The sequence below is a fragment of the Garra rufa genome, chromosome 10 (genome assembly GCF_049309525.1).
Source record: "Garra rufa chromosome 10, GarRuf1.0, whole genome shotgun sequence".
NCBI classification, from domain to species: Eukaryota; Metazoa; Chordata; class Actinopteri; order Cypriniformes; family Cyprinidae; genus Garra; species Garra rufa.
In genome coordinates, this window is record NC_133370.1 from 16032748 (window position 1) to 16047818 (window position 15071).

The 15071-nt window shown below is 37.7% G+C and overlaps 1 protein-coding gene across 1 annotated transcript in view; it reads left to right on the plus strand.

Annotated features, from left to right (window-relative positions):
* Positions 1-15071, plus strand: part of cdh24b (cadherin 24, type 2b) — a 223490-nt gene that overhangs the window by 101830 nt on the left and 106589 nt on the right. The window contains exon 2 of the mRNA XM_073849380.1: positions 1660-3357. Within this exon, the coding sequence (XP_073705481.1) occupies positions 1912-3357 (1446 nt within the window). The 5' untranslated portion in view covers positions 1660-1911. The remainder of the gene's footprint in view (positions 1-1659; positions 3358-15071) is intronic.

The window sequence follows — 15071 nt, forward strand, 5'->3', positions numbered from 1 at the left end:
CCCATTGGAAGTGTGCTTAGGTTCCTAGTTGGTCCCGGCCCTCTGTTCGAGAACATCTGATATAAAAAAATATTTAATGTTTGCTATTAATGAGACACTTTTGTAAAATAAAATGTATCAAACATGAATGTAATGAACAGTATGCAAGCCGATGAGAGTATAAAATATGTTTTCATGTTTATGTCTGTGTTTTATTTATTTGTATTATTTTTAACATTTTTTACTGCATTTATTAAAGTAGGTTCATGTTAATTTATATATACTGTATATATATAAATTAACATGCTAATGAACTCAGCTAATGAACTTAATTATAAAGGTGAAATGATAAAGAAAATAACCTCCACTTCCAGAACAAAAATTTACAGATAATTTACTCACTCTCTTGTTGTTCATAGTTCATATCTTTCTTTCTTTAGTCGTAAAGAAATTATGTTTTTCGGAGGAAAACAGCATTTCTCTCCATATAATGGACTTCTACGGTGCCCTGAGTTTGAACTTCCAAAATGCAGTTTAATGTAGCTTCAAAAGATCCAAAATGCGGCTGTAAACCCATCCAATCCCAGCTGAGAAAGAAGGGCCTTATCTAGCAAAGCGATTGGATATTTTTTTAAAAACATTACAATTTATATACTTTTTAACCACAAACGTTCATCTTGGTCTAGCTCTGCTGAACTGCGTGTATTCATGTTTATGATAGTTAGGGTATATCGGAAAACTCTTATCTCATTTTCTCCTCCAACTTTAAAATCATCATACATCGCTGAAAAAAGTCCCAACCCAGTGTTTACGAAGTGAACATCTAAAGGTCAAACGCCCTTTACAAAAAAAGGTAAAACAGCCATGTAGAACAATTTTGAAGTTGAGAGAGAAAATGAGATGGGAGTATTTTCGACATACCCTAACTGTCATAAATAGGAATACACACAGTCCAGAAAGCTAGACCAAAACAAATGTTTGTGGTTAAAAAGTATATAAATTGTAATCTTTTTTTTTATAAAATAACTGATCGTTTCGCTAGGTAAGACCCTTCTTTCTTGACTGGGAACATTTACAGCCCTTTGAAGCTGCATTTAAAATGCATTTTGGAAGTTCAAATTCAGGGGCGCCATTGAAGTCCACTATATGAAGAACATTCCTGAAATGTTTTTCTCTAAAAACATAATTTCTTTACAAATGAAGAAAGAAAGACACGTAGATCTTGGATGACAAGGGAGTGAGTAAATTATTTGTAAATTTTTGTCCAGGAAGTGAACTTCTCCTTTAACTGTAACTTTTTAAATAGGCATTTGGCTTTTATTCAACAGGGAAGTCAAATATAAGACAGGAAACAACACATTATCTGGATCCAGAGCACCACTGTGTGTGCGCTACCCATCAGGCCTCTATCTTCAATGAGCACAAATGAAATGTCATAACGCAATTTTCTTATAAGCTCTCTGATGATACTTGTGACATCCGACAGTACAAGGAAATATCAGCCACCTTGGCTCATGTTGAATTCTAATGATGCTGCTGATGTTACTGTCTTGCGATTACTCATACGTTAATGAATCAGCCTGGCTGTGTGTTCTGCTACCTTGCCTTGTCGTTCCACTTTTAATTAACATACTGCAATGATTAAAGTTTTAACTTAATTATCTTTATCTTTTCTCTTAGGGCATCCAACCCTCTGTGGGAAACTGAGTAAAACATTTTGCCAACACCAAAACACAGAAGCTCTACGAGATAGAGGGAGATACATAAAGTGAACACAGGTGACTTAACGCACGCTCTGCGTAAACTGGCGGTGTAATGGAGGAATAAGTGGAGAAGAGCCAACAGAGAAGAACGAAAGAATGAAGACAACTGGAAAGCGAACACGCCTTTTCATCAGTTGTTGTTTAAATTAATACATCACAAACGGACGACATGATTGACAGGAGGCTGCTCCTATTGGTGTCCCTCTGTTTTGCAGGCGGAGCCTGTTTGACTAAAATTGTTCGGAGACGGGGAGTGAGCTCAATTCACACCCAGCGTACAGGAAATGGAGCAAGTGATCAGTGGGATACAAGTTTAGAGAGGGATGGCAATACAATGACAAGAATCAAGGAACTGATTGGTCCTGAGGAAGTTGAAGAGATTACAGCTCACCAGAGCCATGGAGTTTCTCCTGTCTTCACCAAGGAAACCTTTGTTGGGTTTAATGCCAAACCACCTGAAGACTCCGAACAAGCAGATTTGAAGATACAAACACCAATTGATGACTCTAGAGAGTTTAAAAGGAGCAGAAATAATACAAAGAAAGCTGGGAGAGTTGACAAATGGATCCCGATGCACCACAGGACAACTTCTGGGATACACTTCAACAGAACCAGATTCAAAATCCCCTCAAGATCCAGAGCAAGTTCAAATTCTGCTGTTCACACTACAGCGGGTACAAAAGTAGTCACTCCAGATTTGCCTCGGAAATTTAACCTGACTGGAAGCTTATTAAAACTGATATCTAAGGAAAACCTCGTACGGATTGTGAATTCCCAGCTTCAGAGTGTTCCAGGTCTAAATATTCCTGGTAAAATGAGTCACAGCAGGAAAAGGGATTTGATCAACATGGATCACAGTCAGGTAGAGGGGCTTAAAATGAAAAAACAAGACCGGACAAGCACTCCTGAACTTTCTACTTCGGAAAACCAGACTGCAGAGCTGCATTCAAGCACTTTTACAAATACCAGCACAAATCCAGATCAGATCATTCACACTCTCTTTAAACAATTTACCGGATTCACTATGGATCTAGGCGAGGGAGACCGAAAAATGGAGGTGAGAGGTAACCCAGGCACTGCTTCATGGAAGTTCAAACACTTTACTACTCACTTAGCATCAACTCCCCAAAGTGAGATCATGCCCGTCACGGAGACGAATCCCTTCGCTGGTCAGAGCAATATGGACGTATCACACACTCCGTCTCAAATTGACTCGGGACATCGGCCTGACGCTTTCGGCTCACTGACTGAGAGGAGTCTTAACGTTAAAGGGGAATCAGATCAGAGCGTTCGCATGCTGTTCGGTGCCACTCAGAATCCATTGATTAAAATTTCAGAACCTATTGACAGCAGTCACATCCTAAAACTCCCACCAGATCCGCAATGGGGAAGGAAGGAGGTGGAGGAGAGCGGAGAAATGACTGTGGACTCTCACCCTGGCAGAGATGGACAAGGCCTTGTTTTCCAGGAAATGGATGAGGATGAAGATGAGGATGAGGGGCGAAATCAACATAAAGGGGAAATCTCTCGCTCCAGGAGACGACGAAGCTGGATCTGGAACCAGTTCTTTGTCATTGAGGAGTATGCTGGGCCAGAACCAGTGCTCATTGGAAGGGTAAGGAGCACATTATGATTCTCTTAAAAAGATAGTTCACACAAAAATTCTATGATTAATTTAAAATGACAGCAAAGCTGAATTTTCAGCAGACATTTGTATGACATGATCCTTTAGAAATCATTGGATCATCAGTGTCAAAAACATTTGTGCTGCTTAATGTTTTTGTGGAAACCATGGAATTCAGGATTCTTTGATGAATAGAAAAAAAAAACAGCAATTATTAAATTTTGAACAATTTAAAGCTTTGCTGAATACAAAATAGGAATAGGAATTGAAATATATTTTGATGAAATATTTTTTCCATACAATAAAAGATAAGTCTAGTGTTGTTTTGACAAAAACATTTTTCTGTAAATGATTCGATGATGACTTCTCTTTTTTGAGTGAACTATCCCTTTTAACACAAGTCATTGTTATCAACTTTTAATTGATGTTGATTGACTTTTGCTTTTATCTAAATAACCACTTTTGCAAATTGAATAATGAGCTGAGATTAATCGCTTTGGCAGAGGAAAATCAAAGATCACTACCCAATATGACCTGAACACAGTAAATTGGGGGGAAAAAGCTCACACTGAGACGGAAAGACATCTCCCACAGAACATTGTGCCTGGATGTTTATCACATCACTGATCTTAATGGCATTAGTCACATTATCCCAGGCTTTTTTTCCCCTTGCTGTCTTTGTCTATTTGAATCCTGAGGAAGCCGAGCTCTGCAGGTCACAGAATAATGTTTCAATCAGCCTCTTAATCAGCCGTTGATTCTACTCTGTTAAAGCTACAGTATGTGCTGTGATGAACAATTGCTCTTCTCATCAGAAAATCAAGAGCCTGGTGGTGGAGGGTGAAAAATAACATTACCTCTCTTCTGTGAGTCATACTCCATTGCTGACCCCGTTTGGAGGATCAAAGTATTGAACTGTGCCCATAAGTTACTGTACCAGTCAAATTTTAGACATAAACTACTTTTCAGAAGTTTGGGATCAGTAAGATTTTTTTTATGTTTTTTAAAGAAGTTTCTTATGCTCATCGATGCTGTGTTTATTTGATCAAATTTCCCTGAGATATTACCCATGCATAATTGCAATTATGTGTTATATGCAGTAAGCATTAATACAAATATAAGCTAAATAATTTAATAACCTTTAATAGTAAAACTATTTAAACGTCTTTAGTTCTGTCCATCTCTGTCATTCTGTCTGTCATTCTTTCATTCTGTCTGTATTTCTTTCATTCTGTCAATCTTTCTTTTGTTCTGTCTGTCTTTCTTTCATTTTACCAATAATTTTGTCTGTCTGTCCTTCATTCTTTCTTTCTGTCCATTTCTTTCATTCTGTCCGTTGTTTTTTAATTCTGTCTGTTCTTTCATTCTGTCCACCTTTCTTTTGTTGTCTTTCTTTCTTTCATTTTACCAATCAATTTGGCTTTCTGTCAATTTCTTTCGCTCTGTCATTCTTTCGTTCTGTCTGTCTTTCTTTCATTCTGTCCGTTGTTTTTTCATTCTGTCTGTTCTTTTGCTCTGTCTGTCTCTCTATCGTTCTGTCTGTCCTTTCATTCTGTCATTCTTTCGTTCTGTCGTTCTTTCGTTCTGTCGTTCTTTCATTCTGTCTGTATTTCTTTCATTCTGTCCATCTTTCTTTTGTTCTGTCTGTCTTTTATTTCACCAATAATTTTGTCTGTCTGTCCTTCATTCTTTCTTTCTGTCCATTTCTTTCATTCTGTCCGTTGTTTTTTAATTCTGTCTGTTCTTTCATTCTGTCCGTCTTTCTATCTTTCTGTCTGTCCTTTCACTCTCTCATTCTTTCATTCTTTCATTCGGTCCATCTTTCTTTTGTTGTCTTTCTTTCTTTCATTTTACCAATCATTTTGGCTTTCTGTCCATTTCTTTCGCTCTGTCATTCTTTCGTTCTGTCTGTCTGTCTTTCTTTCATTCTGTCTGTTGTTTTTTCATTCTGTCTGTTCTTTTGCTCTGTCTGTCTCTCTATCGTTCTGTCTGTCCTTTCATTCTGTCATTCTTTCGTTCTGTCGTTCTTCCTTTCTGTCTGTATTTCTTTCATTCTGTCCATCTTTCTTTTGTTCTGTCTGTCTTTCTTTTATTTCACCAATAATTTTGTCTGTCTGTCCTTCATTCTTTCTTTCTGTCCATTTCTTTCGCTCTGCCATTCTTTCGTTCTGTCTGTCTTTCTTTCATTATGTCCGTTGTTTTTCATTCTGTCTGTTCTTTCGTTCTGTCCGTCTCTCTATCATTCTGTCTGTTCTTTCATTCTGTCATTCTTTCATTCTGTCCATCTTTCTTTTGTTCTGTCTGTCTTTCATTTTAACGATCATTTTGTCTGTCTGTCCTTCATTCTTTCTTTGTCCATTTCTTTCGCTCTGTCATTCTTTCATTCTGTCTGCCTTTCTTTCATTCTGTTCGTTGTTTTAACGTTCTGTCTGTTGTTCTTTCGTTCTGTCCGTCTCTCAATCATTCTGTCCTTTCACTCTGTCATTCTTTCGTTCTTTCATTCTGTCCATCTTTCTTTTGTTCTGTCTGTCTTTCATTTTACCAATCATTTTGTCTTTCTGTCCTTCATTCTTTCTTTCTGTCCATTTCTTTCGCTGTCATTCTTTCGTTCTGTCTTTCTTTCATTCTGTCTGTTGTTTTTTTATTCTGTCTGTTGTTCTTTCGTTCTGTCCATCTCTATCATTCTGTTATTCTTTGTTCTGTCATTCTTTCATTCTGTCTGTATTGCTTTCATTCTGTCCATCTTTCTTTTGTTCTGTCTGTCTTTCTTTCATTTAACAATAATTTTGTCTGTCTGTCCTTCATTCTTTCTGTCCATTTATTTCGCTCTGTCATTCTTTTGTTCTGTCTGTCTTTCTTTAATTCTGTCTGTTGTTTTTTTATTCTGTCTGTTGTTCTTTTGTTCTGTCCATTTCTATCATTCTGTCTGTCCTTTCATTCTGTCATTCTTTCGTTCTGTCATTGATTCTGTCTGTCTTTCTTTCATTCTGTCCGCTGTTTTATCGTTCTGTCTGTTGTTCTTTTGTTCTCTGTCATTCTTTCATTTTGTCCATCGTTCTTTCATTTAGTCTACTTTTCTTTTGTTTTGCAGTCTGTCCTTCATTCTTTGGTTATGTCTTACTTTTTTGTGTTCGATAATAAATTGGTATAGTTAAGCATAATTAAAAAAAGTAAATTAAATGAATGTTTTCTTCTTTTAAGCATAAATCATATTTTAAAAGTTTAGGTATTTGTTTAAAACAAGAAAATGTGTCAGTTTTTAATTTTTTTAATTTTTTTTAATGCAAAAACCCGTACTCCCAAGTATTTAACTACAAACCATTAGATAAAAAAAGATCTTTATTATCATATTCAATCATACACAGCTTTGACTGGCACTGTATATCTTACATTGTTTCGCTGTTTCACAGTTTCCACCTCTTTTTCTGTCTTTTTCTCAGCTTTTTCTCGGCTTTATCCTCTTTCCATCTCCCTGAGCTGCCATTTGAGTGGCTAGGGAAGGCGGTGGGGTAATGCGTTGAGTAAATGAATGATGATGATTCTGCGTGTCTGCCTGAGGCATTCAGACGACACTGTGGAATAGAAAAAAAACCCACTTGCGTTCTCTTCTGGGACCGTCTTTCTGCCTGTGAGTCGGCTCCTGCAGAATTTAATGGAACCCCTCGTGCTGTTAATACCCAACTCCAAATCCAGACGCATCCACCCAATAGTTTTAGACACATTTGATCACTGAGCTCAAACGAGACGGCTGTTTAGAGTGGGTAAGAAGACAAGCATTGATCTTCATTAGGGCCCCGTGGACAGCAGAATGAATAGATGGAGTGAGGAAAAGCGGCTGGAAGAAGGAATAGGGAATTACGAGACTAAAAATGCCTTAGGTGCTGTTGACCATCGCTACAGATGGACAGTCCTGTATGTCATTAGAGCCAATATGGTGTGCTTAACAGGTGGCAATGCTGTCAGTGATAGTTCCCCGCTCACCGAGCATCCTTCACGGTATCTAACACCATGGCTGAACCCGTTCGAAGCCTGAGCATGTGTTGTGTGTGTACATACACACCTAATGTTCTTATGTGTCCTAATGCTCTTACGGATGTTTAATCTTGCTGCTTCGACCCTATGCAGAGCCGCCTGCGCCGCTGTCTGTCGGACCAATTGGGGACGTGTTTTCCTGCGCCGTATAACCGAGATGATTATGATTTAATAAAGGGCTGAAGTGAACTATGTAGCCCCGCGGCAGACGTGCCAAGTGCCACGGCGTACTCAATCTACAGCGTGAAGCTAATCACAGATTCAGCATTTGGAGCGCGCGTTCATATACTCATTACGGCATCTATAAATACCGTACTGAGCCATTATGCATTTTAACATATTTTATGGTAGGTAACATCAATTATATGCAATTATAGTTACGTTAAATGATAATCAAATTGGGGGGTTGGCATAACAAGCATCCATATGTTTATGTCAGAGGACTCATTGCTAGAGAGCATATGCAGGGACTTTATGATAACAATATATGCTTCTCTGTATTTCGTAATGAATGTAGTTTCTTCTTGATCTTAATGTATGGACATAAATTAGCACATCTTTTGCATTCCAAAGCAGTGCTAGAGTGTGAGGCTTAGAGAAAACAAATTTGCGCTCTAGCGTACCAGTGCAATTGTGGTCTCATAAAACTGTAGGTCTCCCTAGGCTGTTTCTAACAGTCATAATTTGGATGTACAAAATAAAAGTGGCATGATTGAGATTTGGTACTTGAAGTGCTTGAAAACACCATTGTTCCTCTGTGGTTTTGTGTTTGTGGAAGTGATGTTTTGGTGCTCGGGGTCTCTTGATTATCTCTTTAAGTGTCCCAGCCCTTTACCCTCCTTGGAGTTTTGTTTGATTGGCTTTGATTGGAAACGTTGTGGTTTACAAATCCGATTCATAATTCCACTGTTGTTTTGTCAGCAACATGTTTGGCAGGGATTTTCAGTATTTTGTGTTGCAGGGGAGCCTGTGCTCAAAGTAGGCTAGTGCACAATGCTGGAGAGTACTGGCAGTTTTGAGCTACACTACTAAGAGTTATTCTAACATACCTTTGTTGGACCTGCTCAACAAATGAATCTGTCTCTCTTCAAACCCTCAAACCCTGACAGTTTTGCAAGCCAAAATTCTGACTTTCGTTTTTTGTCATTCTTTCATTCTGTCTGTTGTTCTTTTGTTCTGTCATTCTTTCATTTTATCCATCCATCCTTCATTCTTCAGTTCTGTCCGTTGTTTTTTCATTGTCTGTTGTACTTTCGTTCTGTCATTCTTTCGTTTTGTTATTTCATTCTGTCTGTATTTCTTTCATTCTGTCCATCTTTCTTTTGTTCTGTCTTTCTTTCATTTTACTAATCATTTTGTCTGTCTGTCCTTCATTCTTTCTGTCCATTTCTTTCACTCTGTCATTCATTATGTCTGTCTTTCTTTCATTTTGTTTGTATTTCTTCCATTCTGTCCATTGTTTTATTGTTCTGTCTGTCATTCTTTCTTTTTGTCCATCTTTCTTTCATTTTGTCTATTTTTCTTTTGCTTTGGTAGTCTGTACTTTTCTTTTTTCGTTCTGTCTGACTGTCATTCTGTCGTTCTTTTATTCTGTTCATCATTCTTTTGTTCTGTCTTTATTTCTTTTATTCTGTCCATCATTCTTTTGTTCTGTCCGTCTCTGTCATTCTGTCTATTATTCTTTCATTTTGTCTTTCCTGCTTTCATTTGTTCATCTGTCCTTCATTTTTTTGTTCTGTCCGTCTCTGTCATTCTGTCTGTCATTCTTTTGTTTTGTCCATCGTTCTTTCGTTGTGTTATCTGTCCTTCATTTTTTGTTCTGTCCAACTTTCTGTTTTTTGTCTGTTCTTCATTCGTTCTGTATGTCATTCTTTTGTTCTGTCCATCATTTTTTTTGTCCTGTCCGTCTCTGTCTTTCTATCTATCATTCTTTCATTTTGTCCTTATTTCTTTCGTTTATCCGTCTGTCCTTAATTTTTTGTTCTGTCTGTCTCTGTCATTCTGTCTCTGTCATTCTGTCATTCTTTCATTTTGTCCATCATTCTTTTGTTTTGTCATCTCTCTGTTGTTTTGTCTGTCCTTCTTTTATTTTCATTTCATAATCTTTCATTTAGTCTGTCATTCTTTTGTTCTGTCTGTCATTTTTCCATCATTTTTCATTTTTTTTCTTCATTCTTTCATTCACTCGGTCTCTGTTGTTCAGTCTGTCATTCTTTTGTTCTGTCTGTCATTCTTTCATTCTGACTGTATTTCTTTCATTCTGTCTGTCGTTCCGTTATTCTGTCCTTCATTCTTTTGTTCTGTCTTTAATTCTTTCGCTCTGTCTCTGTTGTTTTGTCCATCATTTTGTCTTTCTTTCATTTGACCCTCGTTCATTCCTGTCTGTCTCTGTCATTCTGTCTGTCATTCTTTTGTTCTGTCTATCATTCTGTCATTTTGTCCATCTGTCCTTCATTCTTTCGTTCTGTCTGTCATTCTTTCATTATTTATTGTTGTCTGTATTTCTTTCGTTTTGTCCATCGTTCTTTCGTTTGTCTGTCATTTTTTCATTTTGGGTGTTGTTCTTTTGTTCTGTCGGTCATTTGTTGTCTGTATTTCTTTCATTCTGTCCATCATTTTTTGTTTTGTCTGTCTGTGCTTCATTCTTTCGTTCTGTCTCTGTCTGTTTTCATTTTATTCCGCCTTTCTGCCTATCTATCTACAGTATCTCTCTCTTTATCTGTCTACTACTGTATCTGTCTGAATCTGTCGATAAATCTGTTGATACACTTTAAATTCTATCTATCGTTCTGTCACTGTTGTTCTGTCTGTCTGAACGTCTGTCTATTGTATCTGTCATACTGTCTGTCGTTCAGTATATCAGTCTGTCATTCTGTCATTTTATCATTCTGTCTAGCTATCTGATGTTCTATCTTTTTCTCTCAGTTCAAACTCACAAACTCTATTTGAATTCATAAGACATTTTCAATTCAATTCTACATTGGACAGATAGGCTGGTAGATGTATATCTAGGGGGCTGTACCAATTTTTTAAGCAATTTTAAATCAGATTTCCCCTTTGAGTACTGATAGGACTGGAAATATTAAGTGAGGAAGACTGAAAACAATCAGTGTAAGTCAACTTTAGTTTAAACTACACAAGCAGCAGAAATGTTAGGTAGTTCCTCCAGCACTTTAACTCAAGCGAGAGGTTGCACAGCCATTTGTCCTAAATAATCATTTGTTAAATAAGAACAAACTCAGCTGGGTCTTCAGAAATCTCCTCACAGACTTCTGAAACAGCTCTGTCCAGGAGAATTTCTAAACAGCATTTTAAGCTTTGATCTTTCAGTTTCTTCAGTTCATATTTTCAAATCCTCAAGTGAATCAAAACACCATTAAATGTGTTGCAAATACTTTATGAAATCCATTTAAAAACACTCACAAACACTTGATTTCTGTAATTTCATGGAAGCTCAGTTATCTCCAGCCGGGTGGCTTTTGAAACCTTTTCCGCCAATAGTAATTTGATATTTCAGATTTAGGTCTCACTGAGTGGGGACCTTAGTTTAGACTGGAGTTGTCCACTACTACTCTTTCATGCATTTAGTAAAGTGCAATTTGTTTTCTAATGTGTTTTGAGAATTGCAATGGATCCTGATTAAGGGTTATGAGTCCGTTTCACCGTCGAGGGACAGTGAGTGTTAAGGTTTCTGAAAGTGACCTTGTAACAGACTGTGATGATGCCACCAGGCGTCGTTCATTGACTGACCGCAGGGTGCTATACTTCCTTTCCTGCCGCTGGCTGCCCCATCGCTCTTCTTCTGCTATTTGTCTGCCCATGAGTCTTCTCACCTGCAGGCCAGACATGGGGGGATATATTAATAGCACTGTACAGTACAGGTCAGCCTAATAAAGTCAGGAAAAGCACAAAATGAAAGCAAATCAAACTCACCCGTTATGAAACAAATTATATGTTTGAACATGAGACTTTTTTTTAATCTCAAAGTCTTAGTCAGCATTACCAATGATACTTATTTTATTGTGTATTATATTAGTGCTGTCTTTGCGATGCAAAAGGCTACATAAAACATTAAATACAGATTTGTGATCCTGGACCACAAGACCAGTCATAAGCAGCACGGATATATTTGTAGCAATAGCCAACAATACATTGTAAGGGTCAAAATTATAATTTTTTCTTTTATTCCAAAAACCATGATGTTAAGTAAAGATTATGTTCCATGAAGATATTTTTTAAATTGTGCTACTGTAAATATATCAAAACTAAATTTTTGATTAGTTATATGCATTGCTAAGACTTTCATTTGGACAACTTTAAAGGCAATTTTCTCAATGATTTGATTTTGCATCTCGGCCAAATATTGTCATATCCTAACAAACCATACATCAATGGAAAGCTTATGTGTTTAGCATCCAGATGTATAAAATTGACCCTAACCACTGGTTTTGTCCAAGATCACATTTTAAAAATGGAGTTCAAAAGTTGGTAGTTAGTTAGGTAATAGATCTATCTATATTGCACAATATGACATTATATAGTTTAATATGACGTTATATCTCACAGTTCCGACAGTCTGTGACTGTAACTTTACTGTATATTGCACAATGATGCTTTATATATATGACTTTTTATTGCATAGTATGACTTTGCGTAATACAATTGTGAATTTATTTCTCAAATTTGTGAGATTATATCTCATAATATGACCTTTCACAATGTAACTTTATATCTCCCAATTGTGTCTTTAGTAAAATCGAGTTTATATCTCACAGAATGACTTTATATCGCATAAATGTAACCACATCTGAAAATGTGCCATTGTATCTGAATTTATATCTCCTAATATGACTCACAATGTGACTTTATATCTCTCAGTTGCAACTTTATTTCCCAAGATTGTGAATTTATATCTCACAGTATGACTTTATATCACATAATGTGACTATATAGCCAAAACTATGTTATTTTGTTCAGTTGTTATATCTCACATTTGTCTTTTATTCCTTTTTTAAACTTTCTCTCAATTACCATTTTACCAAGTGGAAATGGGCTACTATAGTGAAAAATGATCAATGATGGGTTGTGATGGTCTGATGCTGGCTTTTAAATCCTAAACCATGACTGAAGCACCCTATTTGTCATGTCAAGGAATTAATGTTAAGTAAGTTTGTGTGAGAGTACGAGTGTGTTGATGGCCTTGTGTTCCTACCGTATGCTTGGGTGCTGGTGGGTACTACAGGCAACCTGTAATGTGATGCGCCCTCCTATCCAGCTGTTCCTTGGAGGAATGTCACACTGCAGCAGCAACCAGCTGCCTGAACCCCTGCGCTCTTTCCGCAAGCTCCAGGGTCCCCGGCTGTCACGAGGGATCCTCGCCGATGATCGGCGATACCACCTGCACCGCTTCTCGCAAATCACACCACGTTCTGAGACAATCTGTTGATAAAAGCTATAACCGAGTTCAACAGGAGCACGTTTGTAGGCACGGAGCGTATTTTCGGGATGAAAAAAGACGAGGTTAGGATGCCACCGTGGAGCTCCAAGCTGGTGAAATTGAGTAACCTTGGAGCCTGTGCAAATTTCGTGCTGTGTACGCGTTTGTGGCGCTGGCAAGCTGGGTTATTATATTTCTCATTTCTCGAGCACTCGGGGAGCGTTTTGAATATGTTAGGTGTTGGCAGGGGTAGATGGTGGCTGTCACTGGCATTTTAATGGGGTGTGTCTCTTGGGGGACCAATATGGCGTAGCATTCGCGAACTGGCCGCACACGCACACACGGCTTGTCTACTTTCGTTCTAAAAGCATGACCAACAAGCTGTTCTGAAACACTGCACATCCAAATAGAATTAAATATCACTACAAAGCAGGGGAGGGTGGATGAGTAAAAAATGAGAATAAAGTGAGAATAAGACACAGAGCGTGAGCGACAGAAAGAGAGCACACAGGGGCAACGGTTACAGCACACACACGCTGCGAGAGAGATCATCAGTAATAATTGTGGAATGTCTCTTTCGGAACGGCTTTGTGTTTTCTTTCACTCTGTCTCTTGCAGTGAAAATCATTTAGCCTCCGGGCTGGAGCTCAGCAGGAGAGGGAGAGCAATTAGAGAGAGACAGAGACTGACAAGGAGAGAGAGGGAGAGAAGACAAGGAGGGGCACACAGGTAAATGGTAAAGGAAGTTGCGGGAATGATGCGGAGATGTCGAGATGAGCGACGGGGTGGGCGGCGGAGATGACGGATGGACAGAGAGATGGGCTAGGAATGAGAAAATGTCGGAAGGTTAATGCCGCGGAGCAAATGAACTGGAAATGCACGCGAGAGGGGAGGAAAGGGTCAGCGTGGAAAACACAAACACTGGGGTTCAGAAGTGTAAGACCATTAGAGAGAATGCTTCTAACTATTCTTTGATATAAATGACATTATTACCGTACTAATTTGAGTGAGAAGTATTTGGTTTATCTCCTCTTTGTTTTCATGACAGCTGCGTTTGAACCGCATGAACGCCACAAGTTTGTGTCAAACTTGATGAAGGGAGTTGAACATGGTCATTGTCACACATTTATTTGATTAGTGACTTATAAATAGTGCAGAATCTTAAACATTTATCATTCATTTTACAAGACAGTTTCGATTTCAGATTCAAACAATCATGTAAATACAGTAATCGAGATGAAACGGTTATTGCGCCGCATTTTGCCCCCTTTCCAATGGTGTGCTTTCACTCCTCCATTAAAGCATAATTTCACATGCAAATCAGCAAAATCAAGTAACGTGACTTTCATAAAACAGGACCTGCTTGATTTATTTATAGTTGAGAATGAAAATACATGTGTAACAGTATATTGGTTCATAAAGCGGCAACAAATAATATTTCTTCTGCCGTCTCTGTGCTTAATATTAATAAAACATAAAAATGCAAAGAGAAAAATCACTCACTGCTCTTGAATGTAGGACTGTTGTAGTTTTAATAAGAAACAAAGCATGTTTAATTCTTACAGTGTAGACGCTGTTTTATTTTACATTCAAATAATTACATTGAATTTCTGTAGTAGGCTGTTAGACTACTTTAGACTTCCCAAAAAAAGCATTGTTTTTTTTTTTTTATTTGTATCTTTTTTTCTGTTGTATTAATATCTTTAAATTAATCACTAATATACATTTTTGGACCAAGTCATTATCATGTTAAATAATCGTGATTATAATATTGACCAAAATAATCGTAATTATGATTTTTGCCATAATCGAGCAGCCCTACTACCTGTTGCTATTTTTACTGCAACACAACTCAGAAAATAATATATTGCTATGATGACCACAGCTACTGAAAGAGCTTAAAGGTGGCGATTTATATATTAACGTAGGCTGAAACCAAATGCAGTACCATCGATTTATTTTCCCCCGCAAGAATTCTAAATGCCCCCGGATATTGAGTGAAATCCATGTTGAGAAACTCCTTCAGTGGCTGCAGCCTTATGGCAAGCACATCCTGTCAGGATGGTATCAGGCGTTTCTTTGATTTGCTGTTTGTAAGCTCTTTCAGTAGCTGTGGTCCTCTAAAAGCCTCAAAAGCTTCAGGGGTAAAATGGACAACAAAGACACACAGTCTTTAGGAAGTTGTAATTGTCCACAGGCATCTTCCTGTTCATTTATCCTCTTTTTATTACTAGAA